Source organism: Mauremys mutica, chromosome 4, assembly GCF_020497125.1.
Source record: "Mauremys mutica isolate MM-2020 ecotype Southern chromosome 4, ASM2049712v1, whole genome shotgun sequence".
NCBI classification, from domain to species: Eukaryota; Metazoa; Chordata; order Testudines; family Geoemydidae; genus Mauremys; species Mauremys mutica.
This window is the reverse complement of record NC_059075.1, coordinates 128,392,364-128,418,703: the sequence shown is the minus strand read 5'-3', so window position 1 is coordinate 128,418,703 and position 26,340 is coordinate 128,392,364. Positions and strand designations below refer to the sequence as shown.

Sequence of the window (26,340 nt, the reverse complement as noted above, 5' to 3'; positions counted from 1 at the left end):
GGGGAGCAGGCAGTGATGCCACAGCACTCAAGGCCACTTGTCCAGAGGTGAGGAGGGTGAGGACTGTGGTGCTGAGGCTGGGGCTGGCTGCTGTTCCTCAGTGAGGAAGCAACTGAGTCACTGCTGTGGTGCTGGAGGGAGGGGGGTAATCAGGGAATTCATTGCCTTGCTGTGGCTGACGGGTCTCTCCTTCCTGTAGATCCTCGATGAAGTGGAGAAGAGGCGGCAGATCTCCATGGCCGTCATTTACCCCTTCATGCAGGGCCTCCGCGAATCCCCCTTCCCAGCTCCGGGGAAAACAGTCACCATTAAAAGTTTCATCCCTGATTCTGGAACAGAGGTTTGTGTCGGCTCAGTAATCTGTGCTCAGTTGCTGCTGACCTCCAGCAGGCCTGTCTCTCCAGCCCTAGGAGCTGGTCTATGAGGAGGCGATGCTGGAGCAGCCGGCTCTGCGTGCATGTGTCCGGCCGTCTGGCCAGCTGGAGCTTTGTAGGCTTTGCTCAGTGCAGCCTCTGCTAACGCACTTCATGTCTCCGGCTGCCGGGGGCAGTAATACACGAGGGTCACAGGTCAGGGTGGACCAGGAGCTCTGGTTGAGTTGAAGAGCAAGGTTGTGCTGTGTGGGAACGACAGGTTAGGGAACCACCCCTTGGAACAAGCTGGCCACTTCGTGCTGGTGGAGATCGAGCCAGCAGTTCAATCCATTCTCTACCCTCTGTGGGAGAGTTAGTGATGGTCGTATGTTCCATATCCCAGCCATCCAGCCTGACCCCTATGGCCGATTCTCCCAGGTGGCTGGAAGGTGCAGTGAGATGGGTGCTGCCCAGTGCATAACGGGTGTAGTGTTCCATGAAACGCTCAGTGCCGGTCCTACTGCGAGAATCTATCAGCACTAACAGCCGTTAATGCCGGCGTATGTGGCGTTCACGCTTCCCAAAGCTGCTATTGCAGCCTGTCTCTGCAGCCTCCAGACTGCAGTGCATTGGCTCTCTGGAGCCACAGCTCCCAGCCCTGCTTTCAAAGCGGCTGCTGATTTTGGAAGCCCAGCTTGAACCCCCTTGGGCCTGATTTCCAGAGGTGCCGGGCATCCTCTCATGTCAGCCAGTGCTAGATGTCTAGTGCCACCTAGAACAGCTCGCTCTGCTCCCAAGCGTGCTTTGGGGGCCTCGCCCTAACAGGCAACCAGGGGAGAGAAGTGAATTCTAGCAGTAAAACAGGGGGCAGAGCTGGAGGAGAAGAGGACTCCTCTATAGTAGAGGAAATGGGTGTGTGCCTTGGATTTTCCAGAGACACCCGGAAGTGTGAGAGCTGGGGGGAGAAAGCGGATGTGGTAGGGGGCCCACGGTTGGGGCGTGGTGGATCATAGGCGCCGACTTCCCCTCTTTCCCGTGGGTGCTTGACCTCGGCCCCACCCCACTCCACCCCTTCCATGAGGCCCCGCCCCTGCACCACCTCTTCCCATCCCCTTCCCCGCCCCCATTCCAACCCCTTTCCCAAATCCCCACTCTGGCCCCACCTCCTCCCTGAGTGTGCCAAGTTCCTGCTCCTCCCCCTGCCCCCCCCCCAGCTGTTTGGCGGTGGCTGGGTGGGAAACGCTGGGAGGTAGGGGGAGGAGCAGGGATGCGGCATGCTCAGGGGGGGCAGAAGGAGGTGGGGCAGAGGGTGAGGGGAGCTTGGCTGCCGGTGGGTGCAGAGCACCCACTAATTTTTCCCTGTGTGTGCTCCAGCCCTGGAGGACCCATGGAGTCAGCACCTATGTGGTGGATTGGACTGAATGGTGGGAAAGGGGAGCAAAATCATGCTGGGTGAAGACAAGGGTGGTGTGGCAGAGTCAGCTGTGCGAAGAAATGATTTGTAAGCAATTGTCATCAGTGACAGGGTAAACTCTGCCAGGTTAGGAGCTGGGGAGTTTGGCATCAGGTCAAAGGACATGAGGCTGATTTTGGAGACACCGGTGTGAATCTGGATTGAAGCTGGTTTCAGTGGAATTACACCAGTGTATCCCAGGTCCCTGGAATTACATGACACTGCCCCTAGAAGCCTGCACTGTTTTCCCCACCTCTGGAGTCCAATCCAATCAGTGCAGGATCCCTTGTGTTACTTAATGTTGTGTTACACTTAGTTGATTTGACTGTGTGTCCGGATTTTCGGTGTGCTCAGAATTCTATACTGACCGCTCCTAATTTGAGTTGTTTGGTCACCGAACCGGCGAAAGCTTGGACTTTCCGCACAAGGAAGCAGAAGCCTGGCCACTTTCACTCCCCCATTTGATCAGAGGCGGCAAGGACTTTAAATATGGTGTGGGTTGAAGTCCTCCTTCTCCAGCAGCCGCCCTTGCTAAGAAGTGACACACTCTGTGCTCAGCAACAGGGTTTCTACAAAAACAGCGGTGAAATAGTTAACAGCATGGCCTTTTTAATCACTTTCATTCACACCTCCCTTTGCTGAATGGGAGCCATTCATTCACACCTCTCCTTGAGCTATTGTTTCATGCTGAGTGCAGAGACTGCTTTGCATCTGCTCTTCTCAGCTGGCAGGGCTAGAGACAAGACACTGGGTTTATATTAGACAATTGTATTCATTTAAGGAAACAGATTTTAGATATCTATCTAGTTAAACCGTAACAAACCCTAATACAGATGCATGGGGATCAGTTTCAGCTTTGCTGGTATGTGTCGTTAGCTTAATTCCGTGCAGTCAGCTTTGCTTTAGGAGTTTGTAATTGTATAAGTCAATCCTGTCAGTGCAAGCCCTGCAATAGAGACAGCCTTTAGGCCTCATCTGAACTGGGGTGGGGGCTGCTCTGGTGTGGTTTATCCTGGTTTGAAGGGGGGCTGAGCTGGTGCATTGCTCGTGTGCAGCCTCGTGTAGACAACGCATTCATATTTCTGACACGAGAGGTTTGACTCTGCAATGCGCTGATGCAGCATTTGCTTTGGAATGGGGAATTGCAGCCACCTCGTCCCATTGCACATTGGGTGCTGCGTGTAACTGAGAGCAGCAGCAGGTTCCTCTGTGTCAGTTTCCTGGGTTATGAAATCTCTTGTGATTCTGCAGCAAGAAGGGTAAGATTGTGTAAAGACTTGGCCTATTGCTTCACGCTTTGGTTGCTGGCAGAACTGCAGAGATGGGAGCGTTTTCTTCAAAAGAGTCAGCGTGGCCGCTTATCCAGCACTGTCAGTGGAGAAGGGAGCTACTGCTAGGGAAGGCTAGACTGGGAGCTGGCAGTGCACGGGGGAGAGAGGGCAATGGAGACCTGTGGGTAGCCCGATGTGCAGCAAAGCACGGGATGGACTAAGGTCTAAGTAAGGCCCTTCACTGAGTGGTGGGAGGTTGTTCCAAATGCCTGGGGCTTCTCCTGGATCATTAACCAGGGCTGAGGTTTTGAGGCTGGGGAGAGGTTTGATTTCACCTGATGGCAAAGGCACATGATACAATGACACCAATTAGTTGTATGAGCTCACCTGGGCTCTTGGCTGGAATGAAGTCTAACCAGCCTAACAGGAAAAGATGTAGTGAAAGGTAGGAGTGTCTGGAAACAGGCATTCCAAATGGCCACCTTTGCCTTAACTACAGTGATTGCAGCCTCTCCATTACCTCTGCTTTTGTGCAGTCTCGATGCTGCTTAATGTGGCCATTTGGAAGAGACATGTAAGAGATGGTGCTGCATAGGTACCTGCATGGGGCAAAGCAGGAATCAATGCTAGCAGACAGAGGCAGATCAATGTCCAACTGCTGGAAGTCAGAAAAATTACAGCTGGAACTGGGATGCAAATTTTCAACAATGAAGGTTATTGTGACATCATCCCATGGAGTCTTGACATCCAGATTGGGTGTCTCACTCCAGCTCAATCACAAGTTACTGGCCTCAGTGCAGGTGTCACTGGGGGAAATTCTCTGGCTGGTGTCATGTAGGAGCTCAGACTAGATGGTCAGAGTAATTTCTTCTGGTCTTAGAATTTATACACTCCAGTGCCTAATGAACACTTGGGAGAAAGGATCTCTTTGTTAAAGATTCAACTCCACCCACCCCGTTCCGTGAGGCTCACAGAGCAAACCCCCAAAGGTCTGGTCTACATACTAGTTTTAACCGGGTTAACTATGGGTGTGCTTTGTAAACTGGTCTAGTTAAACCAGTACAAGTGTGTGTGTAGACAAGGACTAAGATATCCTCCATCAAAACCAGAGCAGGCCAGACATGACGCCCCAGATACCTGGGCTCCTATCAATGTCTCTCTGTACTTTCTCCCACCCTGCACTCAGAGAGCCCTTCATGAGAAGCTCTGCGAGGCGGCTGGGGGCTGGTGAAAACTCCTAGAGATTATTGGTAATTGGGGATTACCTATGAATTCATGGTGTTGGTAAAGCAGCTTTGAAGTGGAGGACTGGTCCCCGCTGGGGCCTTGTGCCAATTCTAGCCTGTGGCGTAGCTGTATGGTGCACACCAGGAAAGCTTTGTCTTGCCTGTCGCGATCTTATCCCGCTGTCAAGATGGAGTTATCTCCACCAGTAAACAGCGGCTGTGCCCATCTGCGCTAGGGGTTTGCATCGAGGCACAACCCCAGGGAGGTCACAGTCAAGTAGGGCTGCTTATTGCCTCGGCCATGCTCCTTATTTGGTGCACCAGTTTCCCCCCCTCTTGGCCTGTTAGATCAGTGAACTCTGGGTGGGACAGTGCTGGGCACTACCAAAAAAGTAATCCTAACAAATTGTAATATTGCAAAGATCTCTCATAACATCCCCCCGCACTCATGCCACACCCTTCCTGCCTCCTTTCTCCACCATATGGAAGCAGGCAAGGGCCCAGCCCAGCATGTCTAAAACCTTCTGGATGGTGCTTTTAATAGAATTAATTAGTGATTTGTTAGCTCACTCATGTCCCCTTTCCTTCTCAACAGCTCATCGAACTCACGCGGCCCCTGGACTCCTGGCTGGAACACGTGGAGTTTCAGGCCCTTCTGCAGCATCTTAGTCCGGAGAACATCCTTTGGCTCTTCGCCTCTGTGGTTCTGGAGCGACGGATTATCTTCGTGGCAGAGGAGCTCAGGTGAGCGCCCTGCATTTAACCAGAAAGCAAGTTCTGAGAGCTTCAGAGAGCTACAAGTAATTCTTCCGCTCTACTCTGCGCTGATTAGGCCTCAACGGGAGTATTGTGTCCAGCTCTGGGTGCCACATTTCAGGAAGGATGTGGACAAATTGGAGGGAGTCCAGAGAAGAGCAAAAATGATTAATGGTCTAGAAAACATGACCTATGAGGGAAGATTGAAAAAATGGGGTTTGTTTAGTCTGGCAAAGAGAAGACTGAGAGGGGACATAACAGTTTTCAAGTACATAAAAGGTTGTTAGAAGGAGGAGGGAGAAGAGTTTGTTCTTAACCGCTGAGGCTAGGACAAGAAGCAATGGGCTTAAATTGCAGCAAGGGAGGTTTAGGTTGGACATTAGGAAAAACTTCCTGTCAGGGTGGTTAAGCATTGGAATAAATTGCCTAGGGACGTTGGGAATCTCCATCATTGGAGATCTGTAAGAGCAGGTTGGACGAACACTTGTCAGGGATGGTCTAGATAACACTTAGGCCTGGGCTACACTAGCGGGAGGGTTCGAACTAAGATACACTATTTGTGTAGCTGAAGTCGAAGTATCTTAGTTTGACTTACCCGGCCGTCCTCACAGCGGCGAGTCGACCACCACGGCTCCCCCGTTGACTCCGCTTACTCCTCCTGCCGAGGTGGAGTACAGGCATCGATTCAAGGATCGATTTATCGCGTCTAGACAAGACGCGATAAATCGATCCCCGATACATCGAACACTGCCCGCCAATCCGGCGGGTAGTATACATGTACCCCTAGTCCTGCCATGAGTGCAGGGGACTGGACTAAATGACCTCTCCAGGTCCTTTCCAGTCCTATGATTCTATGATTCTCTCAGCTCATGAGTACAGGTCACGTGCAGCTCGCCCAGCCCTGGAATTCAGCCTGCAGGTGCCCTCAGTTCCACTCCCCGTTCATAAAGGGGCAGATGCAAATGTCAAATGATGTATCCTGAAGTCTACTACTCTGTGGATCTCGGTCCCAGGCTGGGTGTAGTTGGGGCTGTCTGAGGGCATCCTCCCCATCCCCACAGTGCAATGAGTGGTGATTAATTTTTTCTGCCCCATCTAGTTCAGGAGATAAAATCAGAATAAATTAATTCCAGGTGCAGGGGAGGAGAGAGAAGCCGAGAACCTTCCACTCTGAGAGCAGACCCTGAGGAGTCTGAGCAAGCAAAGGGTCACTGACCTCAGGCAGTTCATGAGGCATGGAAGTCCTGATCTAGTGGACAGAGCACTGGTCTGGGACTCAGGAGCCTGGGTTCTATCCCTGGCTCTGCCACTGGCCTGCTGCATGGCCTTGGGCGAGTTACATGTCCTTCTGTGCCTCAGTTTCCCCATCTGTAAAATGGGGATGATGCCCCTCACCACCTTTGCAGAGTACTCTGTGGATGAACAGTGCTAGATAAGAATGAGGTGGTATTATTATGTATGATGGAATAACAAGACAGATGGAGTCTGTTCCCAGTTGAGCCCAAAGGGTTAATTCTCACTAAGCTGACAAGCCCAGGGGAGGCAGGTAGCCAGGAAAGTGCCCCTCTCACACTAACATCAGCAAAGCGTAAAGGTTATGCTCAGTCCTCGTTAGACAGCCAGTCGACGCAAATCTCTCCTCTCCCTCTTGGATTTCGTCATTCCGACTCATCAGCAGGAAGGATGTCTCTGATTTGATCCCAGCCACCAGAGACTTTCACTCTTCAGGCCCTAGGAAGAAAAATACACATACTGACCGCCCTGCAGAAGGATCCTCTCTATAAAATTAGCAAACAATAACTATGTCTAGTGAGGATTAAGCCTTAAAAGCATTGAAATAAGGAGTGAAGGAGGAAGACTTGTGCACTCCTTTCAACCCTCCTATTGCCCCCAATGCTGTCGATATTGCACTCCAGCACTCCCCGAGGCTTCCACTTCCAACATATACCGAAAAGCAATTCATACCCCAGCCTCCTCAGACTCACGCTGTGAGGGTAGACCACCAGACCAGCACTCGGGAGACGTGGGTTCTGTTCCCAGCTCTGCCGCCGGCCTGCTGGGTGACCCGGGGCAAGTCATGCTCCCTCCCGAGCCTCAGATTCCCCATATGCAAAATGGGGATAATGAGCCTGTCCTCCTTTGAGAGCTACTGATGAAAAGAGCTAGGCATGATTATTAACTCAGAACCTTAACAGCTTTTGTGTTAACTGATCAGCACTGTCCCCCATTCCCTGCATTGGGGAGGTTATTTTGCCTTAACTCTGCCAAGGTCATTGTTAGGGTTTTGTGTTAGAGTGAAAGAGAATGAGGTTTATGACCCTCCGAAGAGGCAAACCAAACTGCAGCTTGTGCTGAGGGGTAGGGGTAGGGGTAGGGATAGGGGGAGGGGGAGGGGAAGGGGAAGGCTAGTTGTGTGGGCTGATGGCCGTCTAGCTTGTTGGGTCCTCTGCTGAAGGCAGGGGGTTTCCTCTTCTCTCTAGGGGAGTTTAGTCTGCAACTCAATTTATTGTTTTCTAGTTGGGGAAACTTTTTGTACCAAAAAGGCAAATCTGGAGGCGGTTGATGGGGCAGCACTGGCAGCAGGGCCAACTCCTGTGAGGCTTTGGCCCCCAAATCATGAGATTGGGTTAAAAATAATGAGTTGGTTTTTTTTAAAATATATATTTTGGGCAGGGGGGGTCTTCTGGTTTTTGAGCCCTTAGGGGCATGTATTCAAACTTTCCTCCGCAACCACAGAGCTAGAAACTTACTTTTCTTTAGATTTTTTCGTTAAAGAAAGCTGAGATTCTGATGTAATCACCTGACTCCAGGAGCTGGGGATTTAAGAAGAACATCAAATATTGATTTGTGATGAAATCCTGAGAGTTGGCAACACTGCCATGTGCTAAGGGGAGGGAGACTTCCCAAAAACAGCTGACAGAGACCAGTAGAATTGAGCTCCGGGAGTTCAATCTATTTAGCTTAACCAAGAGAAGGTGAAGGGGTGATTTGATCAGTCTTGAGCAGTATCTATAAGGGAAACAAAACTTTGATACTGGGCTCTTCAATCTAAGAGACAAGATCCAATGTCTGGAAATTGAAGCAAGACAAATTCGGATTAGGAATAAGGTTCAAATTTTTTAACAGCGACGATTATGAATCATGGGAACCGTTTACCAAAGGCCATGGTGGGTTCTCCATCACTGGCAATTTTTAAATCAAGATGGGATGTTTTTCTAAAAAATCTGCTCTCATTGGAATAGGAATAAATTCAAGGGTGGTCTCTGGCCGATGCTATACAGGAGGTCAGACCAGATGATCACAATGGTCCCTTCTGGCTTTATAATCTATGAAAAACAGCACCCACCTGTTTTGGAGCCTGTCTCTCCTTGGAAGTCATTTAGACTTTGGCTCCTGTGCCACTCAGATGCTCTTGAAAATCTCACCCAAGGCCTAACATGCTGGCCAGCTACTTGCCAAATCCAGTTAGTAACCAGAACCCTTATTTATTCGGCAGCGTCCTGTCCCAGTGCATCCATGCCGTGGCAGCTCTTCTCTACCCCTTCTCCTGGGCGCACACCTACATCCCCGTGGTTCCCGAATGCCTGATCGATACTGTCTGTTGCCCCACACCCTTCATGGTTGGAGTCCAGAAGCGCTGCCTAGAGCAGGTTCTCGATCAGCCGATGGAGGAGGTACTGTCTGAGGGGTCTCTGCCGGGGCAGCAGATGGGCTTGAAAATGAATGTTTGCCAGTTTGTGCCTCTTGATTGTTCTCTCCATGCGGCAGCAGGCAGGGATGGATTTACATCTTAGGCACCCCTAGGCACAGCATCTTCAGCACCCCTCCCCCCTCCCCCGTCCCGCCTACGGCTGACCTTTGTGTTGCACACAGTTTTAGAGAGGCAAGGCACCCCTAGAACGCAGGGGCCCCTAGGCATGTGCCTACTGTGCCCAATTGGAAATCTGGCCCTGGTAGCAGGCCCTGATTTTGTCTCCATCCCAGCCTCAGGAGGAAAAAAGCCCAGAAGGAAACAAGAGCGGACTCCAGCCTGCTCCTAGGGTAACACCCAAGCTGTTCCCTAGGCCAGATGGGATGCTGATATCACCTACCCACTAGCTGGGCAAGGACTTCAGCCCAGATCCCCTGGGGTAAAGGGGGCATGCCTTGCCCTCAGCTCACCCTGTAGTCAACATTGCCCTGAGTGTCTCACTGCTCATAGCTCATGGGAGGGGAACACGCATCTTAGAAAACTAGTGTAGACACTGCCAGATTTTCCAGGCCGGTTTGCTCCTTGGCCTTCTGCTGGAAGCACTGACAATGGGGCAGTTGTGGGGCTGTGGCCCTCTCCCCATGGGGATGTGGGCTGAGACTCCTGAACTCATCTCATGTGGGCTTCCCAAGAGACACTGTACGGGACGGGAACCACTTTCAGTCTGGGCTGGATTGGACCCAGTGACTGATTCTAGAGGTGAAAGGCTCCAAATCTCCTTTCCATGTCCCGGGTCCATTCATCCCCCCCAGGCCAGGCACTGCTGTCCCTCTTTCACCAGGCAGGAAGTTTGGAGGAGCCCTTTCCATTGCAGTGTCCTAGAGCAGTTCATCATCAGGTGCAGCTCAGAGCTTTTCAAACGGACTTGGAGCACAGAAGACTGATCTCGAAATACATTCTCTTAAATCGCTGCCGCTCAGAAGCAGCCTTGCAATGCAGCCTGGCTAATGTTGGGTCCTGTCTGTTGGTTTTAGGTGCTGCTGGTTGACTTGTGTGAAGGGAAGTTCTTAAGATCGGTAGGTGTCTCTGGTGCGATGCAGACTGTTCCCCATGCCGTCGCCAGACGCGGGCGCTTGAAATGTTCTTGTTCATCGCTTGACCAGTATTGCTGAGCCACTGCAGGCTCCTTAATCCTGGGTTTTCAGTAGCTGTCATTCACTCCTTCCCACCTGTCACTTATTTGCACTCTGCAGGCTTAGGGAGGCAGGGCCTCTTGGCCAAGCTTACAGAGCACACTCTCTCTCTCCAACATCCTTTGGGATAAAAATTGATAGGCGATGGATTCTGGCGGTAGCTAATGAGCCCCACTGAGACTATGGTAATGCAGACTGCACAGCTGCATTAAAGAATGGGTCACAGGGGATCTGGTGGGGGAAGATGTGTTCATTCCAAGATGCTTTGGGCCTGAAGGTATGCTCAGAAAGTGGTTCGGCGAGCTAGAATCCTCTGTCATGCTTCAAAATCACCAGTAAAAGCCACCATCTCAGGCTTCCCTGGTTTGCAAGAGCTGGCGGTGCTAACATCAGTCCATCCTCTTTCAGGTTGGCGACGAAAGAGACATCTTACCGGCCAAGCTGGAGACCGAGATGCTGACTTCTTTAAAGACGCACAACAGCAACAACAACATACAGAGTAGGCAGAGAGTTCTTTCTTTGGGGTGCACATGGTGGAGTATCTGTGAATGCCCCACAAAGACTGCCGGTGTCCCAGGTTAACCAGCCATCCTGGGGCTAGTGGGCTAAGAACCCGGGACCCAATTTCCTACACTGCCCTCTCAGCTCCAGCCAACCCATCTCTAGGGCTGTGTATGCTTTGGACTCACACGCATGCAGAGAGACTAGCTAAGTGGTCTAAGCAGCTGGACTGGAATAGACATGGTCCCTGGGTTCCACGCGCTCAGCTTCTGCAGGGACACCTCAGCCCTTCCCGCTTCAGAGGTAGAAAGAGACTGAGGTTTGTGCAACTTATGGAGTGTGGGGCAAGTTCTCAGCTGGTGTAAAATTATCACTCTGTTGGCTTCCTCTCCACATGGACTTCAGTGGAGCTATGACATCTCCCACCAGCTCAGGATCTGCCCTGGTGTGTCTGCAATACAACGCTCAAAAGACCAGCTTGGAACTGTCAAGGATCCCAAGGCACTTAGCTATGATTGGGGTTTACTTTGTGGTTCTTACCCAGCCTTTCGCTTCCCCCACCCATTCTGCCCCACCTGTTGTTCAATGTGATATGCTCTGATTAGCTGCAGCTCCCCACCCCAGAGGTGGCTGCATTTCACCTGCATTTCAGCGGTGCTCTCTGTCTGCAGGTTGGGAAGTGCTCTGCTTTATTCCCCATCCCCAGCTAGCAGGCATAGTACATTGTTTCTGGTCTGCATGGATACTAAAGTGCAGTTGTGGTCAGAAAAGCCCCTGTGGTTATAGCACCTTCTTTGTGTGTGCATCAGCGTCACCTGCTGACTTCATTGACAAAAATAGATCCTTTTTATTGTTAGCCCCGCAGAGCCAGCACAGCTCTGGGAGAAGGAGCTGAATTCTAGCAGACGTTACTAAATTCCAGTCTTCATTATTGGTGGTGATGGGCGAAATGGACAGAGCCCAGCGTGACTCTCAGATGCCAGGCTGAGTTTGATGGGCTGGGTGTTGTGTAGAGATTTAAAAAACCCCACCACCTTTCTAGCTGGCGCATGTGCACATGGGATCTGGAGTCTTTGGAACACAATAAATGTGGGATTTTCACCAAGTCATTTTCAGAATAGTACCATCACCTGCCAGTTCTCATAGAGCATCTTCCTCCCTAAATTCCACAACCATGTAGGACTGTGAAGACCAGTCAGGGAAGAGAAATAATCCATCAGTAGGGAGGGATGCAAAAAATCCAGAAGGCTCTTGATAGCTTTATCTTGACAAAATAGAAAGCCAGTGACCCTGAATCTCCCTCAGTGAAATCTGGATCTGGGAGATCTGGACAGCTAGACTCCCTTCTGTCACTACAGAGTGTACGTGCTAATGCAGCAGGTGGAGTCCTCCGTCCAGAATGGCCTGTGAAGAGCAGTACCATGTGCTAGTGGCTGTTACAACTCTTTAATGATTTAACACCAAGAAATTGGATTTTAGAGTGTGAAGGAGATGGCAATTGCTTCTGACATGAACACAGCATGTGAATTAGGTCAGCGTGCAGTGAGGGCATCCATCTAGCATCTCGGCAGGCTGGGGTACTTCACATTTTAAGGTGGTAGACACAATTCCTTGAATGTATATACAGTGCTCAGAGTTCCTTGGAAGCAAAGTGTTATAAGAATAATAGAATATCAGGGTTAGAAGGGACCTCAGGAGGTCATCTAGTCCAACCCCCTGCTCAAAGCAGGACCAATCCCCAACTAAATCATCCCAGCCAGGGCTTTGTCAAGCCTGTCCTTAAAAACCTCTAAGGAAGGAGATTCCACCACTTCCCTAGGGAACCCATTCCAGTGCTTCACCACCCTCCTAGTGAAAAAGTTTTTCCTAATATCCAACCTAAACCTCCCCCTCTGCAACTTGAGACCATTACTTCTTGTTCTGTCAAAGTTTGGTAGTCAGCAGTAATTATCCATTGGACTGGGGCAATTGAATACCACATTGGGATTGAACAATGGTTCAGTTTATATTCCTGCCGGCTCCTTAGCGAATGGGACCTCCTGGCTTTTCTCCCATGCCACGACTGGGTTTGGGAGTCACACAAGTTAGCACAATTCAGGTGCTACAGCTACTTTTGAATGGAAAAGCAGGGGGGTTGTCTTTGGAATGCCCCAGACTGTGGCACAGAGAGGAGACGAGAGGTGGGATGGCCCAGTGGTCAGCACTAGCCCAGGACTCAGGAGACCTGGCCTCAAGTGCCCACCCCACCACAGACTGGGTGATCCATGGGGGTGTGTCATTTCGGCCCAGATCCTTTAAGGAAATTTGGAGCGTAAATACTAATGAGGATCTGACCCTCCGTTCCCCCATGATAGCCCTGCCCTGCCTCACAGAAGGGTTCTGAGTGTAAATACATTCAGATTGTGAGGTGCCCACGTCCTGAGTTAATAGGGGTCGGGTGACTACCAGCCCCCATGCCAAAACTGTACGTCTTCTATTCCCATTTCAGCGTCCGAACAAGTGAACGCCCACGTCTCCAACACCTTTGTGCAATTCTTCGTCAAAACCGTTGGCCATTATACATCGCACCTCAAGTGGAATAAGAGCGGCCAGAGCTCCTTTCAGGAGAAGGCGTTCTGCAAAGCCATCACCTCCAGGTCCTGCCGCAAGTTTGTGAAAAGATTTGTGAGGACTCAGATGTTTTCCCTCTTTATCCAGGAAGCGGAAAGGAGCAGGATAACCCAAGAAGGTAAATTGCCCCATCTCCTCCTCTTCCCTGCTCCCTGTTACTGCCCTGGCATTCAGGAAGCAGCAGGATCCCTGGAGGCCTCTCTTTGGTTTCTTTGGGCTAGAGGGAGCAGGGCTCATTTGCATATTTGCTTGTGCAAATGAGATGCAAATGTTTTTGTGTGACTGCTCCTGAAAACACAACCCAGGAAGGGAGAGACGCTGTTAGAGAAGATGGTACAGGCAGTGATAGTTAGTCTCTCCAATAACTTCTGCCTGCAATGCACCAGCAGAGGCACCTGTATCGGTTGCAGTAGTCTCTTTCGTCACTGCAGCTCCTGGCTGGCAGAAGTAATTGCAGACTCCAGAACTCGGCCTGCATTTGTATTGGAAACAGTCAAAGGGCAAGGAGGAAAGCACTAGTGCAAAGCGCTTCTTGCTTATTCTCTTCTCTACAGTGTATTCCCTGACACACACACCCCGCGTAAGGGCTGTAAGTAATGCAGCATGGCCTAGTAGATGGAGCACTGGACTGAGCCTCAGGAGAGCTTCATTCTAATTCCTAGCCCTGCCACTGGATTTCTGGCTGATCTTGGGCAAATCACCTCACCACTCCGTGCCTCAGTTTACCTATCTGTAAAATGGGCTGTATAACACCTGGGTAGTAGTAGTATTGCCACTTTCAATAAGAATTTCAACGTCTCAGTTACTGAGCTAGCTGCACCTCTGATCCCCCTGCACACTCTGAGTGCGCTCCCCCAACCCCTTCAGTTTGGATCTGGTACCATTTTATCCCCGATATTTGTAATGCTTGTGCTGCTGGTTCAGCTTCAGCCCATCGTTGCTGAAGGTGCAGGTAGATTTGGAGCCAGTGCTGCTGCTCTGGTGCCCTCCGATGCAAATTGACAGGAACCGTTAGATTCTATTCCTGATATTAGATTCCACCAACCCCTCTTCCAGCCTGCCTCTCTACCTCCTTCAGCACCTAAATCCCATGGCGATTGGTGTACTATAGAAATGTATATGGAGAATATGACTATAGCTCCATTTCCCCGGTCCATCTTCAGGTTCTCTGCTTTGATCGCTGGTTCTTATGGAGTTTGTTGGGCTAATCTCTGCTTCTGCATTCCTTCCGTAGCATGTTGTTATAAAATAGAACCCAGCCAATGACCTCTACCACTCTGAAACCTGTCAATTGTTGATGAAACTCCAATGTAGTGTATGACTGATCCAGCTTTTGTTTTCCACAGGGTATTTCCAGCAGAAAGTAACTGAATATCAAGAACAAAAAAAGAAACAAAGGAGAAATTCCTGAAGTACTGTTCTGAAAGAGGGGAGCCCGGCTGGGCTTGGGCGGATATCTTCCTGCAGCAATATTCTGTCCAGACTGGGTCAGCATCTCACTCAAAGGCAGAGCGCCCTGTGCTCTGCTGGCTCTGAGCATCTCTGGAACCTTGCCCCTCTTCCTGTGAATGATGAGATGCCTGGTCAACACAGGATACCAGTCTCTCCTTCCTCAGGGCATGATTGCACTGGAAGCCTCTCTTCTACATCGCTAGCAAACATGGATGTGATTTTTTTTTTTTTTTATCCAGGCCAACTGACACCATGGACCAAGCTGCAGTTCTTAGCCGAAGGGCAGCATATGGCCCCGTAATGAGTTCCTATTGGAAGACAATCACGGACCTTACATAGAAATAGAGTGAAATCGAGGCGGGATTGTCTGCTTGCTGTATAATGGCTAAGAATGTAGAATAATTGTTAAGATAAAATGTATCTGTAAGAAATATTTTTAATTCTTATTAAAAAAAAAATCTAAATTTTCTAGCTGAGAGATGTTCTAGCCAATGTGTGTTCCTGAAGGGCTCCCATTAACAAGGTGGTTTCATGTTCTTTTTATAGCGAACGGCTTGTTTCAGACTTACATGAGCTAAAAACGACTCCGCAGATTTTGATGAGACTTCCTGAAAGTCACCTGTTGGCTTAGGCATTGATGAGAACAGTAAGCCCAAAATAGACCGTGTGAAGGAGTGCAAACTGGGGTTTGGCGTGAAGTTGCTTGTTTGCACTAGCTCCATTTCGAGAGGCTGTAGGCGATGTGCACCGTAGTGGGGGACATGGGAAATCGACAGCTCAGAGAAGGGAGACAGCATTGTTAAAATTCAGTGGTGCATGTGTTCCTGAAAAGCTGTACTCTTCTTTCCTGTTTTGGATGCTGAATTTTAAAACTCTTTTCCAGTTCATCTTTCAGAGGCTGCATTGAGCTTAATTATGCCTGCTCATCTCTCCCCTTTCTTTAGCACATTCTTACAGGGAGCATAGTGCCAGAGTCCAAACTGATACCGCCTGCAGTTTTGACTGGCCCCAGAGGGGCGGGAAATATCTGGATAAAGCCAGACACTTCACTCCTGCATGTGTTGGGATGGTTGCCCAGATGAGGGAGCTTGCTGAACTCTTTCCCAAAATACATATAGTTTTTTCACTTTACTCAATGATTCCTCAAATGACTGCTGCCTTTAGACCCTAGAGATTGTCCAGATGTGTGTGTTATATGTTACCAAAGATTATATTAGCCTTTGTTATTTGTAGTGCCTAGGAGTCGCTCATGGACCATGACCCTGTGGTGCTAGGTATGTACACTATTAGGTGTATTACAGTAGTACAGAGGATCCCCAGTCCTGGACTAGAACCCGATTGTGCTCCTCTCTTTCTCTCTCTGTCCCAAAGACTCTCCCTATTGTGTAGAGCTGATGCAATGGGTAGTTTTCAGAAAATAACTATTTAGGATTAATGGTTTCTTTTATTTTTCATAAGTTTTCCTGTTAGCAAAGACTGGCTTGTGAAATCTTCTTCAGAGAACCCCCAGGAAGAATTGCCTTTTTTCAAAATGACCACCACCTCCCATTTTTCCCAGTGAGAATGAAGCAATGAGGTAGTCAAATATTTTTTTTGTCAAGGTCCAAATTTCTTGGTCAAGGTACAGACTCCAGAAAAAATAATAATAAAAAAACCCCAATAATGAGAATTAAATAAAAAGATTTCAATCCATGCAAAAGCACCTGGGGGTCCAGATTTGGCCCATGGTCTGTCTATTAGCTACTCCTGGCCATAGAGAAGATGGTGACCTTCTGCTGTCAGGCAGTTACCTTAGACCTTAGTCCATCCCGTGCTTTGCTGCACATTTGCCATCCTTGCCTGTCATCTGCCCTTCTCTCCAAATCTTCCCATTTCATGCTGAGGTGCTGTCAGGAAGTAGAGAGAGAAAAAGGGAGGTGGCAGCCATTTTACGGATAGCTCATTGTATAGTTCTCTGCAACTGCTGAAGAAAGTTATGAAGAATAACTGCAAGGAATGACCATTAAGCCTAAGAAGATTTCTTCAAATGCAGAAGATTTCCATGATTTTTAACTATATGGGAAGTTTGAAGAGTCTGTGTTATCCAGTAAGAAAGAACATTAAGGACAAAAAAAATCTGAAACAGAGTGCTAAATTTCTTAAACTTATAAAATGCATTTTTTTTAATGGTATGTGCTGCAGTTGGGTTGGGGGACAGGAAAGACACCGTGTTCTGATGTAACATACATTGAAGCCTTGCTTTAATAGCAAAACTCGATCTCCTAATGGTTCTCTTTTTACTTACCTGTGATAATGCTCAGTCTCTCCCATTCCCATGGGGCTGTTCCTCTTTCTGACAGCTGATCTCTTGGATGCAATTGCAGTCTGTCTGCTCTTTCTAGCATCAGAGAGAACTGTCTCCAGGTGCTGCCATGGAGATGATTGTAATACTTTGGTTTCATTTCAATTGTTGACTTTTAGTGTGCAAGTCCTGGATGGGGCTGGTGGCTTGTGATGTGCAGGTCAGACTGGATGATCTGGTGATCCCATCTGGTCTTAAACCCTACGACAGTGCCCTTCTTCCCTCCTTAGCCCAGTGCTGGCTCTTGGGATGCATAGCTGCTAAGCCTTTGTCAAGCTCATTGTGCCACATATTGCTGTGCAGGCTGAATGGCGCAGAAGTCTCGCCATGACCTTGGCAGTATCAAGGGGCCATCTGCTGCACAGAGGCCAGATAAACAGCGAACTTGGCATTAGTGAGAGCTTTGGCGCACACATGGTGGATGCCCTAAGTTGATGGTTCTCTTTCCTACCACCTCAGTGTAAATGAAAATCTCTGGGTCCCCCCAGTGGTTACCACCCTCAAAATGTTTCATTTGCATAAGCTATCTGAACGATGTTCATTTTTGTACTGGCAATAGTTGTAAGCATTAGTTTTAGGGTGTGTGTGTATACCCTTATATACCCACTTTATATCCTGACAGGGTTGGCCAGTTTAGGATCTAGGTTGAATCTTCACTCTGTCTACACTGTGGTAATCTTGAATGCTTTATAAGAATTCCAGAAGGCCAACAGCTGTTGTTTGGTTTTCTCTCCATTCTCAAGAACTCTTAGGGTTGTTTTTCCCTTCCTGTCTCTGGTGGTGAAGAGGTGGAGCTAATAATTCCTTCTGAATGTGGTAAGACTTTGGTCACTCTGTTCTCTTGTGGGAGTGAATTCTAGTTATGGGCTATCTGACTCTGCCAGGATCTGTCCTCAGCACCTGTAAATCTAACCTATAGTGTTGATATTGCATCTGAGAAGCAGAGTTATTATGGCAAATCCTAATCAGAGGAGGAGAGACTTTGAAGATTAAGGCTTGAGTTTAATTTGATTCAGTATGCAGTGGGGAACCAGACCCAGATGAGCTTAAATTCATAACTCCGTTAAACACAAAAAATCATGATCTTTATACAGACACTGGGTTTATGGTTTATCACAACAATCAGTAACTCACTCTCCCCCCCCCTTTTTTTGTTTTTGTTTTTTTGTCCTTCCTCTAGCTGAAGCGGTGTTAACAGGCCACTTCACCTTGAATGGTCTCTTACAATGTGTGTTAATTACTTATGCTAAACAGTCTGTTTCACCTTGTAGTTAGCTGTGACAAGCACCTTTCCCAGACCTGAAGAAGAGCTCTGTATAGCTCCAGAGCTGGTCTCTCTCACCCAAAGAAGGTCCAATAAAAGGTATTGTCTATCCAGATCCTGAAAGGCATTTAGGTGCCTAGCTCCCAGTGATTTCAATGGGAATTAGGCTCCTCCATGCCTTTGAGTATCTGGGCCTTAACCTCCCCTGTGCCTCAGTCCCCGACCTGTAAAATGGAGATAATTGCACTGCCCTACCTCTCAGGGGCATTGTGAGAAAAAAAATCATTAAAGATTTTGAGATGGTCAGATATGACAGAAACAGGGTCTATATACGTACTGTATATAGACAAATTGTCTGTATCACACTCCTTGCCATAAGTCTGAGCCGTCTTATAAATTTAAAAAAAAAACAAAAAACAATGTTTTCATTTCATTAGCCCACAGGTGGAGGGGAAATTTTCTGCCTGGCAGTGTGGTTTTTAGGGGAAAGCTAGCTCAAAGTAGCTTATGTCACATTTTGTTTTCAAGACACTTGAGGTTTGTACTCATGCTGATGCGTTCCAGGAAGTTCTACATGCAAGAGAGTTCTGTAAAAGCGCTGCATCCAGTGCTTGCTTGTACTCTACATCAGAAAGGGCAAAGTTTAAGGTTGAACTTGCAACTTGCTGTCTCTTTGGCCTTATGAAGTATGATACACTTTACTTAGAAATCTCATTCAGTTTCTCAATTAATTCCGCAGCCTTAGGTCCATATGTCTATAATAATCTGCAATCACATACAGTATCATAATGCATAAGGGCAAAGTTCATTTATTACAGGCAATTTATACAGCAGCTATATACACAGTAACTGGATGTACTTTATGATCAGTAACAATTCTCAAGTATAAGGAGCAAGCTTACCACAGCACCTACTGAAACTTTACAAGCAGAAATGGGAAAATCTTCCTCTTAGAGTGAACACTAGGGGTACTGGAGCTACCAGTTAGTGAAAAGCCTGGGGAAAGGTGCATCTTATAGCATTTCCTGAGCAGGCTTTAGTTTAGATGCATTTCCAGAAGTGAAGGCCTCATGTTGGCTCCCTCAAGATTAATTGTTCCAGACCAACACAAATGGTGCAGTGGATCAGACTGGGAGCAGTGGTCTCTGAGATAGCTAGACGAGGAATTTTAAGGCTCTGGAACTTCAGCTGGTAAACAGCACTTTAACTTTCCTATCTTGGGGTATGGCTACACTTGCAGCTGTACAGCGCTGGAAGTTAAACCTGTCTTCGTACAGCTGAGTAGGGAAAGCGCTGCAGTGTGGCTACACTTGCAGCATCTGCAGCGGCATTGGGAGCGGTGCATTATAGGCAGCTATCCCAGCATTCAAGTGGCTGCAATGTGCTTTTCAAAAGGGGGGTGGGGTGGGGTGGAGTGTGACAGGGAGCATGGGGGAGAGAGAGTGGATTTTTGGAGCCGACATTGTGTCAGCAGCTGCCTTGCAAGTTCCGACCCCCTCCCCCACCCCTCTCTCACTCTGAAAGCAAACAGATAAGCAGCTACTCCAAAAGGGACCCCTCCCACCCACCGCGCTGCTTCTCTCCTCAAGCCCCCTCCCTCCAAGCAAACACTAGCTGTGGGCATTCCAAAGGGAGCCCCCTGCCTCTGCTCATTCACAGCAAACAGTAGCTGTGTTTGTTTTTTTGATAAGCAGCTCTGCCCGGAGTTCACAACAAAACAAAGAGCGGGACCTTCACTTAAAAGGATTATGGGAAGCTTCGGGAGGTCAGTCACAGCATACTAAGATTATTCCCTGTTTACACTGGTGCCCCAGCGCTGCAGCAGCAGCGCTATATTCTTTATTCCTCTCGGAGAGGTGGAGTACAAGCAGCGCTGTAGCCACAGAGATACCGCGCTGTATGTGCCTTGCCAGTGTGGACGGGGAGTGAGTTACAGTGCTGTAAACCCACCACCAGTGCTGTAACTCTCCAGTGTAGCCAAGGCCTCAATCACGGTCTTCTGTGCCATTGCTAGTAACCTGCAGCTCAGTGTAATGCACTGGTGTGGCTCTGAGCTGAGCCCGCTCATGAGCTAGTCAGTGCAACTGTACCTTTGAGTGGCTTTTACCTTTCATTTTAGTATTTAAATGGCAAGACACACTCCTGCTCATCTGTTGCAAGTATTCAGTTTTGATTGATTTCAGTAGATTACATTTTGCTTTGGTCCTGGAATTCTGCATCAGCACATACACCCTTAGATCAGCATTTGACTGCTGATGGAGCAATCATATGGGAAGAGATTCCTGGAGAAATATTTGACACATTGAGATTGTGCAACTCCTAATACCTAAAAGGGGGCTGTATGGCTTGTCACTCAGAAAAGAGAAGTAGACTCCAGACTCTTAGTAGTTCTACTCTGGACCCAATATGAACTATGGTGAAGTTATTTAAATTCATTGTGCCTCAGTTTACCACACATAAAATGGGCATAATATGCCTATGGCTTTGGGAGCTGGGCTGTAAGGCTTTGCTAATTAACAAAGAAAGTGCTTTGAGATGCTTGGATGACAAGCACTGTAGACACATGAAGCATTGTAAGTGTCTCTCTAAACAGCACACAAGATTTTGCTTCACCAGACCAAATACTTAACCCAGTGTGACAAAGCAGCTGACACACATGGAAAGACGATTGTAGCGCTTAGAATTTCCTTATTTATTAAAGAGCAGAAAGAAATTTTTGCTTAAATTCTATACGTAAAAAAGTAACAGTAAAATTTGCTTTTAAAGTGTTTCCACTGAAAATTGTGAAGCAAGTTTTCTTTTTTATTTAAAAAAAATTAATTTACAAAGACACCACACTATATTGCATGCTGATAGTCACCCCCTTCTCCGACACAGCCCTGCTAAAATATACTGTTGAACAGTATATGTAAGCAAATGAACCACCTCAATCTGGACTGAAAGTCCCTTCAGCTATTTCAGTCACACAAGCTAGTGGGATCTCTGTTTTACAAGCTCAGCTCTTTAGTAAAAGAAATTTCAAGTGAACACTAAAGTATTTCACTAAGATGATGAAATATTAAAATTATAAAGCACATTTTTTGCAGTTTGTAAATATACTACATTAGAAATTTCAGTTGTTAGGGATCCATTCACCACAGATAGTTTATTCTGTATTCAAGGTAATTACAAAGACAAAGCATTACTTCCTGCATGCTTTCCCGGGCACAGAACCAGTAGAGTTGACTACATGATGTTTGACTGGAGAGTACTTGGAATTCACTCTCTCATAGGCAAAGACTAGTTAAGGAGTGTTACCAGTAACAAAGAATAAAAGTTATACAACGTTGATTATTATAAATTAGATTTGTTCTTATCTGCTCCTTTTGCCTTAGTCTCCTAAATATGTTCATATTCTTCCCCATAGAAAACACTTGTTTCATATTTCTCATCACAGTAACCCCCCAGGGACTAATGGTGATTAGAATGTGTGGAAGAGACCTTGATTCTGAATACATGGATGTGTAGATGGGAAGCAATCTGATTGCACACGCTGATGCAGTAGCGGAGCAAATCAAAGAGGGAAAAGATCTGCAAAGGGAAAAATGGCATGTGTTAGATCTATCCATACTGGACATGAACGTACCATGTTTCATCTATCCTTCATGTTACCACAGTCTCTCTAAAAGCATCAAGGACTGCTCTCTGGAGTCATCCTCTTCCTCCACTAAAGGTTTATTCCTATAGTCTCTGAAAGCACCAGGCTTTTTTCATTTTTCAGCTAGAATTTAAATCTACATTTCAATAAAAGAAAGAAATTATAGTGACTGTAGAAAGCTTTTGTAAGATGCCCCATGAGCTGTGGATATTAATGATTTCAAGTGTAGAATTCTGATCTTACTTTGGGACAAAATGTACACAACGCTGTATTTGAATGTATTTTAAAGTGTTTCAGTGTAATTTATGCAGGTTGAACCATTATTACATACCAAGCTCCCAACTAAAACACATGCCCCAGTGAGCATGAAGTGAACGTACTGTAATTCCCTAATAGCTGGGCTATTACATGTTACACCTGCAGAGCATGCTTTAGAATGGCTGTCTAGAAAGTGGCAGCCTGATCTGAACTTGGTTTGGTTTTCAATGCTCTAATCAAGGAGAGACATGGCTCTATAGCCAAGACTTCCACCTCTGTGAGACTCATCTTGGTAGCTATCATTGCTCTGATACTACATGAATTTCAGGAATTCCACCTGTGGGTTTGTGTGTTATAGAGCTTTTGCTGTGGTGCACTCCAAAGTCTGGAAATTACGTTCCTGCAAAAATACATCTCAGCACATTTCTCCCCAATGGGTTCTAAACCTAGGACTTGGAGTACTGCTCATTCAACATGGCTTTAAAACTGTCTTTAAACAGAGTGGGGTCCATAAGCCCAACCAAACCATGTTTCAGCCAAGTTAGCCTGAACCTTGTTTAAAACTGATTCAGGCAAGAAGGTTCCCAAGTCCATGCTTCTTTGAGTCATCTGTGCACAATTGGTGCAAACTGTGCGTGTTCTGTACACAACTGGCACAAACTCTGTATGCGTGTGGGGAGCGTGAGCGAACAAGAAGATGCACAAAAAATCATTGATAAACAGAAAATACAATGACCTACTTACCATGGCTATCCAAAGTACAATATATTCATCAATAAAGCTGTTAAAGTACTGGTCCAAGAACAAAAGTGCTGGACCTATGAATGCTGTATCATGCAGATGCATTTCACTTTTGGTCATATGTGCAACCTATTTAAAAAAAAAAAAAAAAGACAGTAGTCTAGTCTAAACAAATCCCAAAATATATTTTGAACCAATGTTTTCAGCTGATTATTAACACTTCTGTATAGAGCAGGGATCTCAAACTCAAATGACCATGAGGACTAGTACATTGGCCTGAAGGCTGCATCACTGACACCTCCACCGCTGCCCCCGGCCCTGTCCCCACTCCACCCCTTCCATGAGGCCCCACCCCTTCCCTGCCTCTTCCCACCCCTTCCCCGCCCCCATTCCAACCCTTTCCCCAAATCCCCGCCACTGCCCCGCCTCCTCCCCTGAGCACGTGGCTCCCCGCTCCTCCCCCCTCCCTCCTGGAAAGCACTAAGCACCGCCAAACAGCTGTTTGGCAGCAGGAAGTGCCTGGAGGTAGGCAGAGGAGCAGGGATGCAGCGCCCACAGGGGGGCGGCAGGTGTGGGGAGATTGGCAGCTGCAGGAAATAACTCGGGGGCAATGGGGAGCTTGCAGGCCGCAGCAAATAACTCTGCGGGCCATATGTTTGAAAGCCCTGGTATAGAGTATTTTAATGAAATGTCACCAAAATTATTGCAATGTAAATTACATGCTGCTGGTTCGTTCCTTAGTGGGCTATGACAAATTCTCAAGAAAAATGTGTGTTGTAGGTACCAGTTAGAACCACTACAGATTCATGGGCTACGCAGAAGCAGCATTAAATCACTTTAATACAGTGAAGGAAGAGCGTGGATAATCAATTCAGGGAACTGACGTTGTGGGGAAGGTAGACCTTTGAGAAACTACAAAGACCATCTTATAGAATAACAAAGATGAAGGAAAAGAATCAATGACTCTGAAGCACTTACCACCAATTTGTTAGTTATCTTAGCAGATACAAAACCAAAAGTAAGTATATATAGGCAAGGATGCTTTTCAAAGAGCTGCACAGCAGATTTCTTGTAGATCATTGCAGCTAATATGATCACTGATCCAATATGAAGAAAGGGTGAAAGGACACTTGTTCCCTATAGTGAGGGAGAAGAAAGTGTTAGCTTAATGAAAAGTGCACACAATTGAACAACAGATGTGTTGTGTGCATATTATTTAAATTAAAATGTTCCTGTTTGAACTCACTTGTGCCAGTAGTGAAATGTGACTGAGTGGTGAAATGTGGTTGGAGACTTTGGTTTGAAGGTCTCAAATTGTGTGTTGTATGAAGGAAACATGCAGTTTCAGCTACAAAACAAAAATGTATTGGGGGGGAGGAGAGGGAAGGCTTCAAATTGCAAAAATGGTGCTGTGGTTATCTTCTAACTCTTGTACAACAGGCAGGAGAATATTCTGTTCTTAAATGACAGGGGCCCAAACATGTGCATCTGTATAATGGTGATAATACATTTTTGTTAAGATGTCAATGCTCAAAAGCAAAATATAACTAACAGACTAGTCCAACTAACTCAACTGGCACAAACACAAAATACACAGACTCTCCTAAAAAGTTCACAAAACCTTTCTCCCCCCACCCCCCAAAATAAAAAATCTGTTAAGAAAGAAGTCTGACAAGAATATTAACTTTGACTATCCCATCTCTTCTGGAAGGTCAATAGCTTTCATATTCTTGTCAGATGCAAAAACACCAAACAAAAAGCATGCATATCAGAGAGGGAGTTTGGAAAATTCCTGGATTCTAGAAGATAAGACCTTGTAGAACATAAGAATGGCCATAGTGGGTCAGACCGATGGTCTGTCTAGCCCAGTATCCTGTCTTCCAACAGTGGCCAATGTCAGGTGCTTCAGAGGGAATTAACAGAGCAGGCAATCATCGAATGATCCATCCTCTGTCATCCACTCCCAGCTTCTGGCAAACACAGGCCAGACAAACTCTGACCATCCTGGCTAATAGCCATTGATGGAACTATCCTCCATGAACTCGTATAGCTCTTTTTTTAACCCTGTTATAATTTTGGCCTTCACAACATCCCCTGCCAACAAGTTCCACAGGTTGACTGTGCGCTGTGTGAAGTAGTACTTCCTTGTGTTTGTTTTAAACTTGCTGCCTATTAATTTCATTAGGTGACCCCTACTTCCTGTGTTATGTGAAAGAGTGAATAACACTTCCTTATTCACTTTCTCCACACCAGTCAATATTTTATAGACTTCTATCCATATCCCCTCTTAGTCATCTCTTTTCCAAGATGAAAAGTCCCAGTTTTTTTAATCTCTCCTCATATGAAAGCTGTTCCATACCCCTAGTAATTTTTGTTGTCCTTCTCTGCCCCTTTTCCAATTCTAATATATCTTTTTTGAGATGGCGTGACCAGATCTGCACACAGTATTCAAGATGTGGGCGTATCATGGCACTTTGTAAGATTTTTTTGATTGCCACTGCATCGTGAGCAGATATTTTCAGAGAACTATCCACAATGACCCCAAGTTCTCTTTCTTGAGTGGTAATAGCTAATTTAGACCCCATAATTTTGTACGTACATAGGACTAATGTCAAAGCATGGAAGGTGATTTTATCATTCACCTATTTCAAATCCATCCTTTTAAAACCTTTTCTCAATTCCAAAAGCTACTATTTTCATTTACCCCTTTTTTCAAGCTAGTAAACGTGGTGAAAGAGGATTTTACACTCAAAGCAGACATTAAATTAACACACTTGAAAGCATACCAGTTTTCTATAAACCATCATGCAAACTACAGAGCACTCAGAAAAGAAAGTAACACAATAGCAGAACAAAGCACTCACAGCTATAGTTGATCCATTTTTGCCAACACCACCTGTGAAGATCACACCAAAATAGTTTGTGCAGGAGAATATGGTTCCTGCAACAGTACAAAGAGCTGGGAATATTTTCATTTGAATATTCAGCACTGGAATCTTGACAACAGAGAAATAAAAAGATTAAAATATGTACAATTAATCTAAAATCATGTTTACCTATTTCAAGTAAACTCAAACACTCCACTTTTCTAACTCCACATTTGGGTTGTCCTCTCTCCCCCAAAATTAGTTACTATCAGTTTAAATTTCTAGGAAATAAATTTGGGAGGAAGCTATATTTTCCTCACCCACTATATTAGCAAAATTCTCTGATCCATTTGCTTTTATATTTAATTACCGGAGAAGAACAGTCAGAGAGCATAATCTCTGTCTCCTAATATTATCCTTCACAATGCTGGACATTTATCAACCAACTTCTAAAACCCAAGTGAGGGGTTCCTCAGCACAGAGAGAACAGAGGGCTAGCAGGGGCCAAAGGATAGGCCCCACACTTAGTATCCCAGTCCTGAGTGCAGAGAGAAGCCAGGTATCAGTGGGGATTAACCTGTGAAGACCCATAAACTGGACCACATCCAGAGAACAGACCAGGTATAAAGAGAGGAGGCATGATAGGGAACAGCAGAGAGGCAACCAGCCACTAAGATTACTTTTCAAAGTAAAAGGGGAGTGGGTGGCTGGGTTGTTAGCAAGGGA

The 26,340-nt window shown here is 46.8% G+C and overlaps 2 protein-coding genes across 5 annotated transcripts in view; one reads left to right on the top strand and one right to left on the bottom strand.

The window, feature by feature from the left end:
- The window catches only part of DENND2D (DENN domain containing 2D), a 29,298-nt gene extending 14,321 nt beyond the window's left edge, over positions 1-14,977 (top strand). Inside the window, exons 6-12 of the mRNA XM_045016911.1 lie at positions 200-340; positions 4,899-5,047; positions 8,556-8,733; positions 9,785-9,826; positions 10,352-10,442; positions 12,933-13,172; positions 14,401-14,977. Coding sequence (XP_044872846.1) covers positions 200-340; positions 4,899-5,047; positions 8,556-8,733; positions 9,785-9,826; positions 10,352-10,442; positions 12,933-13,172; positions 14,401-14,465 — 906 coding nt within the window. The 3' untranslated portion in view covers positions 14,466-14,977. The remainder of the gene's footprint in view (positions 1-199; positions 341-4,898; positions 5,048-8,555; positions 8,734-9,784; positions 9,827-10,351; positions 10,443-12,932; positions 13,173-14,400) is intronic.
- Positions 14,978-20,792: 5,815 nt separating this feature from the next.
- The window catches only part of CEPT1 (choline/ethanolamine phosphotransferase 1), a 46,672-nt gene continuing 41,124 nt past the window's right edge, over positions 20,793-26,340 (bottom strand). For all 4 annotated transcript variants that reach the window (XM_045014629.1, XM_045014626.1, XM_045014627.1 and 1 more), the window contains exons 6-9: positions 25,612-25,743; positions 23,726-23,884; positions 22,751-22,876; positions 20,793-21,681 (exon numbers count right to left, since the gene is read on the bottom strand). In XM_045014629.1, the coding sequence (XP_044870564.1) occupies positions 21,562-21,681; positions 22,751-22,876; positions 23,726-23,884; positions 25,612-25,743 (537 nt within the window). In that variant the 3' untranslated portion in view covers positions 20,793-21,561. The remainder of the gene's footprint in view (positions 21,682-22,750; positions 22,877-23,725; positions 23,885-25,611; positions 25,744-26,340) is intronic.